At 38.4% G+C, this 7231-nt stretch overlaps 1 protein-coding gene across 1 annotated transcript; it reads left to right on the top strand.

Moving 5' to 3' along the window:
- Window positions 1-5494: 5494 nt before the first annotated feature.
- Window positions 5495-5692, top strand: LOC129501217 (metallothionein-1-like). The gene has a single exon (XM_055312167.1). The coding sequence runs from the start codon at window positions 5495-5497 to the stop codon at window positions 5690-5692; it is 198 nt and encodes a 65-aa protein (XP_055168142.1).
- The last annotated feature ends 1539 nt before the right edge of the window (window positions 5693-7231 follow it).

The raw sequence follows: 7231 nt of genomic DNA, 5'->3' as shown, positions 1-7231 counted from the left end.
AGTTACAAACTTTTTTTCTTGTGATGAGGACTTTTAAGATCTACTCTCTTAGCACTTAGCAAATATGCTATAAGTATAGTATTAAGTATAGTCACTATCTTGTACATTACATCCCCATGAGTTATTTATTTTGTAGCTGGAAATTTGTGCCTTCTGATTCCCTTCACCCATTTTGCCCACCCTCTACCCTCCAACCCCCAGAAACCACTGATCTGTTCTCTGTATCCAAGAGCCTGGTTGTTCTATTTTGCTTTTTTAAGATTCCACATATAATTGAAATCATGTGATATTTGTCCTTGTCTGCCTTATTTCACTTGGCATAACACCCTCAAGGTCCATTCATGTTGTTGTAAGCATAAATGGTATATATATGGTGTGTATATATACATATATATTATATATTATATTGGTATATATTGTGTATATATCATATATATTATTAGTATATATATTATATATATATATTATATTTTTATCCATTCATCCATCACTGGACACTTACGTTGTTTCCATATGTTGGCTATTGTAAATAATGCTGTAATGAACGTGTGGGTGCAGATATATTCTTGAGTCAGTATTTTCTTTTTTGTTTTTTCAGATAAATACCCAGAAGTGTGATTTCTGGGTCCTACAGTAGTTCTATTTTTAATTTTTTTTTTTTGTGGATTGTGGAGGGTTTTTTTTAAAACTTAATTTATTTTAGAGAGAGAGAGGGAGAGCACAAGAGCAGGGGGAGGGGCAGAGGGAGAGGAAGAGAGAGAATCCTCAAGCAGACCCCCGCCTAGTGGGGAGCTGAGCCACCCAGACACACCCCCTTCTTTTAAAGGCTCTATTTTTAACTTTTTGAGGAACCCCCCACACTGTTTCCCCTGGTGGCTGCACCAATTTACATTCCCACCAACAGTATACAAGGATTCCCCTTTCTCCACATCCTAGCCAACACCTGTTATTTCTTTCTTTTTATTATACACATTCTAAGAGGTGTAAGATGTTATCTCACTGTGGCTTTGATATGCATTTCCCTGATAATCAGTGATGTTGAGCACCTTTTCTTTTCTTTTTTTTTGTATATGTGTTTATTGGAGTTCAATTTGCCAACATATAGCACAACACCCAGTGCTCATCCTGTCAAGTACCTGCCTCAGTGCCCGTCACCCAATCACCCCAACCCCTGCCCACCTCCCTTTCCACTACCCCTTGTTCGATTCCCAGAGTTAGGAGTCTCTCATGTTTTGTCACCCTCACTGATATTTTCACTCATTTTCTCTCTTTTCCCCTTTATTCCCTTTCACTAATTTTTATATTCCCCAAATGAATGAGAACATATAATGTTTGTCCTTCTCTGATTGACTTACTTCACTCAGCATAATACCCTCCAGTTCCATCCACGTCGAAGCAAATGGTGGGTATTTGTCATTTCTAATGGCTGAGGAATATTCCATTGTATACATAGACCACAGCTTCTTTATCCATTCATCTTTCGATGGACACCGAGGCTCCTTCCACAGTTTGGCTATTGTGGACATTGCTGCTATAAACATTGGGGTGCAGGTGTCTCAGTGTTTCACTGCATCTGAATCTTTGGGGTAAATCCCCAGCAGTGCAATTGCTGGGTCGTAGGGCAGGTCTATTTTTAACTCTTTGAGGAACCTCCACACAGTTTTCCAGAGTGGCTGCACCAGTTCACATTCCCACCAACAGTGCGAGAGGGTTCCCCCTTCTCCACATCCTCTCCAACATTTGTTGTTTCCTGTCTTGTTAATTTTCACCATAATCACTGGGGTGAGGTGGTATCTCATTGTGGTCTTGATTTGTATTTCCCCGATAGCAAGTGATGTGGAGCATTTTCTCATGTGCTTGTTGCCATGTCTATGTCTTCTTTGGTGAAATTTCTATTCATGTCTTTTGCCCATTTCATGATTGGATTGTTTCTTTGCTGTTGAGTTTAATAAGTTCATTATAGATCTTGGATACTAGCCCTTTATCTGATATGTCATTTGCAGATATCTTCTCCCATTCCGTAGGTTGTCTTTTAGTTTTGCTGACTGTTTCTTTTGCTGTGCAGAAGCTTTTTATCTTGATTAAGTCCCAATAATTCATTTTTGCTTTTGTTTCCCATGCCTTCATAGATGTATCTTGCAAGAAGTTGCTGTGGCCAAGTTCAAAAAAAGTGTTGCCTGTGTTCTCCTCTATGATTTTGATGGAATCTTGTCTCACATTTAGATCTTTCATCCATTTTGAGTTTATCTTTCTATATGGTGTAAAAGAATGGTCTAGTTTCATTCTTCTGCATGTGGATGTCCAATTTACCCAGCACCTTTATTGAAGAGACTGTCCTTTTTCCAGTGGATAGTCTTTCCTGATTTGTCAAATATTAGTTGACCATAGAGTTGAGGGCCCATTTCTGGGTTCTCTATTCTCTTCCATTGATCTATGTGTCTGTTTTTGTAAAGCTGAGCACCTTTTCATGTACCTATTGGCCACCTCTAGATCTTCTTTGAAAAAATATCTGTACAGATCCTCTGCCCATTTTTTTTAAAGATTTTATTTTCAGGATTTTATTTTCCCAACATGGAGTCTAAGCCCACAAACCTGAGACCAAGAGCAGCACACTCCACCCACTAAACCAGCCAGGTGCCCCTCTCTGCCCACTCTTTAATCAGATTGGTTGGGTTTTTTGCCATCAAATTATATGAGTTCTCTATATATTTTGGATATTAACCCCTTAATAGATATATGATTTCCAAATGTGTTCTCCAGTTCAGGTGGTTGCCTTTTCATGTTGTTGATTTTGATGATTTCCTTTGCTGTGCAGAAGCATTTTGGTTTGATGTAGTCTCGTTTGTTTATTTTTGCTATTGTTGCCTTTGCTTTTGGTGTCAGAAAATCATCACCAAAAAATCATCACCAAAAAATCATCACCAAAACCAATGCAATGAGCTTCTAGCCTATTCTTTCTGCTAGGGGCTTTATAAATAACTTTTATTATTTAGACAATTACCAATTTTAATCGCTACTTCTAACTATAATTTTAGCTTCTGTATTCAAATGATATATCTTAAATGCTCAATGATTCAAACTTTTCATTAACTCATTTTAACATGACCATTTACACCCTCAATCCCACCCATATTATGTCTAAGATATTACAGTTAATTGGCAACAAGCTTCCTTATTTAGTTTTGCAAATAATAATTCATTCAGGACTTTACTGTCACAAAATTTTACATGTACTTCCCTGGTTTATAATAATACCCTAGACTCACTGTGATATTAGCACAGCACTTATTCCAAAGTACTTGAAAATATGTGCAAATATATGTTAATATTTATAATAGGGAATGCAGAACATATTTTTAAACTTTATACAGACTACTGACACTTAGCACTCTATAATTACATAGTTCCCTGATACTCCTTAATAAGCATAAATGGGGTAATCTGAAGTTTATTCTTTTTATACAGTCATTCACTAGGCAGCTAGCCCAGATAGTTAGATACATGCCATTTAAAATAAATATTAACATTGTTATCATTACATGCCATTTAAAATAAATATTAACATTGTTACCTTATCAGTAACAATCTAAAGAGTTATAAATCTAATCAACTAGTTTGCTATAAAGTTGGAAGTGTCATTAAGGAAGGCTCTTGAGGAGATGGCATCCAAGCCAAGACCTAGAGGATGAGAAAAAGCCACAGGAAGAGCAGAGAAATGAGTGGTTTAGTGGGAACAACACATTGTTGTCTGTTGGCTTGTGTAACATTGAAAGAAGTTCAGTGTGGTGAGTGGACAGAGAAGACAACTTTAGCATAAGATGATACTTGAGAGAAAATAAAAAACAGATTTCCCCCTATTTTTCTAAATTTTTATTTAAATTCCAGTTAGTTAACATAAGAGCTTTAGAGAGAAGTCTGAATTTTATTCTGGGTATAATAAGAAATCATTGAAGGATTCAACAGAGAAAAGGCACATAAACTGAAGTATATTTTTTTGTTTTCTTTTTTCTTTTAAGATTTTTATTTTTAAGTAACGTCTCCACCCACTGTGGGCTCCTTGGAATTTTTTCCTGTAGACAATTGTGTCATCTGCAAATAGAAATAGTTTTATTTCTTTTTTCCATTCTGTAGGCCCAGGGTCCTAGGATCAAGCCCCACATCAGGCTCCCTCCTCAGCAGGGAGGCTGCTTCTCCCTCTGCCCCTCTCCCTACTCATGCTCACTTTCAAATAAATAAATAAATAAATAAATAAATAAATAAATAAATAAATAAATATTTAAGAAATTTTACAATTAACATCACACTTAATGCTAAAAAAAATAAATGCTTTCTCCCTAAGATTGGAAACAAGATAAGGATGTCTATTCTCACCACTGTTATTGAGCATACTACTTGAAGTTCTACCCATCACAAAAGTCAAGAAAAGAACTTAGAGAAGCTAATGCTGGAGATAATAATCTGAAAGTTTTCAGGATATTGATGGTATTTAAAGCTGTCAAAGTATGTAAGATCACGAGGGAAGATAAAAGTAGTAGGACACAGCCTTGAGGAACTCCAATATTTAAGTACTAGTTTAAGAAGAGGGAGCTTGCAAAAACCAAGGAAGAGGCACCAAAGAAATTAAAAGAGATATATGTTTCATAGAGAAGGTGCTCAACAGTGTGGAATGCTACTGAGAATCTAAATAAGATGAAGAAAGAAAAGCTTCTATTGAATTTAGCAGCATAAAAGTTGGTGAGAACTCTATTAATAAGAACTGACTTCAGAATCAAGAAACAACAACAAAAAAATCAAGATAAATCCAAATAACAATTTGATTCCCCCCCCCCCCCACACACACACACACAACCAAAGGTCTGGAGATGAACTACTACAGGCACTAGTTGGCAGCTGCATGTTGGAGCTGCTATGATTCCCTTGGACTTTCTCTGATGACTGCATGATGGGTCCCATTACTCTGGACTCGTGTAAAAGGTGGTAGGGAGGGGGTTGGAAGCAAAGTTGTGGAGCCCATAGCATATGTCCCTTTATTAAGAATAGAAGAGCTTTCCAGGGCACTTGGGTGGCTTAGTCAGTTAAGCATCTGACTCTTGATCTTAGCTCAGGTCTTGATCTCAGGGTTGTGAGTTTGAGTCCTATCTCAGGCTCTATACCCCGCTTAAAGAAAAACTCAAAAGAAACTCTTATCCTCAGAATTCTTTTGTATCTCATCAGTCAGAACTATGTCACACAGTCACCCTGAACTGCAAGGGAAGCTCTGGGAAGATGAGAGTTTAATTTTTCTAGCCTCTGCAGAAAAAGTGAACAAGGGAAAAGGGCTGTGAATGAAGGGCTTTGTCAATCAAAAGTGCCTGCCACAGTGATCCTGTGGCAGTTTTAGTGGTGTGGTGAGAATAAAACCAAATTATATTGTAGACTGAAGAGTGAATTGGAGCCATACCTCCAGCATGTCCTCCTGTGTCATGTCATCTGCTTTGCATAATCTCTACTCAAAATGGATCTTAACTGCTCCTGTTCCACCAGTGGCTCCTGCATCTATGCTGGCCCCTGCAAATGCAGAGTGCAAATGCCCCTCCTAAAGAAGAGCTGCAGCTCCTGCTGCCCTATGGGCAGTGCCAAGTATGCCCAGGACTGCATCTGCAAGGAGGCATCAGACAAGTGCAGCTGCTGTGCCTGTTCCAGATGTAAATAGAGCAATATATACAAACCTGCAGTTTTATTTTGTTGTTGTTTAGTTTTTATTTCATAATCATAAATTTAGCTCTGCAATCCAGCTAGACTTGGAGGGGAGTAAGGAAAATATGGAACCCATAGAATTGTAGAGAGAGCACAAAGATGACACAATTTGACACAAGTCAAATTTATTAGATTTGTCCACATTCACCGATGGTGATTTTCTTGCTGGTCTGGCCAAAGACCACATGCGTGCATCCAATCACTTAGTCTTGGCAGTACAGATAAGAAACTGGGAACCATTTGTGTTGGGTCCAGCATTTGCCATGAACAAGATGCCAGAATCCCTGTGCTTTAGGATGAAATTCACATCATGGAATCTCTCCCCATAGATGGACTTGCTGCCAGTGCCATTTTGGCTGTGAAGTCACCTCCCTGGCACATAAATCCTGCAATAATCTTGTGAAAGCAGGAAATTTTATAATCAATTTCTTTTTCCCCAGTTTTCAGAGCATGAACGTTCTCAGCTATCTTAGGAACTTTGTCTACAAACAGCTCAAAGGAGATGCGGCCCAAGGGCTCATGATCCGAAGAACACAGTGGGGTTGAACATGGCTGGGCCGCAGGGTCAGCTGATAGATGGCAGCGTCTGCCCAAATTTGAAGTTTCAAAACATTTTTTCATAATACGCTGCCCTGCTTGCTACATTCCTGTTTCTAAATCACATGAATTCTAACAAAGTTGTTGACTTAAAAGAAAGTGAATTGGAGGAGAAGTAGCAAAACACAACAGATAGAAACATTCTCTGTTCATTTGGCTAGAAGTTTAGCTGCATGGAGGAGCAGAGCAGTGGGATGGTGTCTAGACCGGTATTTAAAGGCTAGATTTAAGGTCGCGCTTAACATGAAGTAGACTGTTTGTAAAATGACAGGAATAATGGTAGTGAAGAGAGGAGACCCTAATGATGCAAGGAGTCAAGAAGATGCAGAAAAAAGTCCAAAAAGCCCATGCCCATGGATTCCAACCTGTGTGATCTTTTCTTCCTGACCATCTATCTGCCTATGGTCTTTGGATTACTTAGCCACCCTCTACAACTGTGTCAGGTAATTCCTTGCAATAAACCCCTTAAGATGTCTGGTTCTGCTTCTCTGGTTAAATCCTGACATTGAATTTGATCCTAGAAAAGTCATTGAAAAGGCAGTATAGTAATGCACTGGTTTCTATTAAAGCAGAGAGGAGTTACACTTGACCTAAGGGGAATGAAGACTTCCAAAGTGAGATTTCACTTAAACTGAATTTTAAAGAATTATTAAAAATTGGGATGCCTGGGTGGCTCAGTTGGTTAAGCATCTGCATTCATCTCAGGTCATAATCTCAGGATTCTGGGATCCAGCTCCACAACGGGTTCCCTGCTCAACAGGGAGCCTGCTTCTTCCTCTCCTTCTGCTGCTCCCCCTGCTGTGTTCTCTCTCTTTCTCTCTCTCAAATAAATAAATAAATAAAAATCTTTTTAAAAAATAATTATTAAAAATTAGTAAAGTAAGGCAAGAATGGGAGC

This window comes from Nyctereutes procyonoides, unplaced genomic scaffold (assembly GCF_905146905.1).
Source record: "Nyctereutes procyonoides isolate TBG_1078 unplaced genomic scaffold, NYPRO_anot_genome, whole genome shotgun sequence".
NCBI classification, from domain to species: domain Eukaryota; kingdom Metazoa; phylum Chordata; class Mammalia; order Carnivora; family Canidae; genus Nyctereutes; species Nyctereutes procyonoides.
This window is presented reverse-complemented; position numbering and strand designations above follow the sequence as displayed.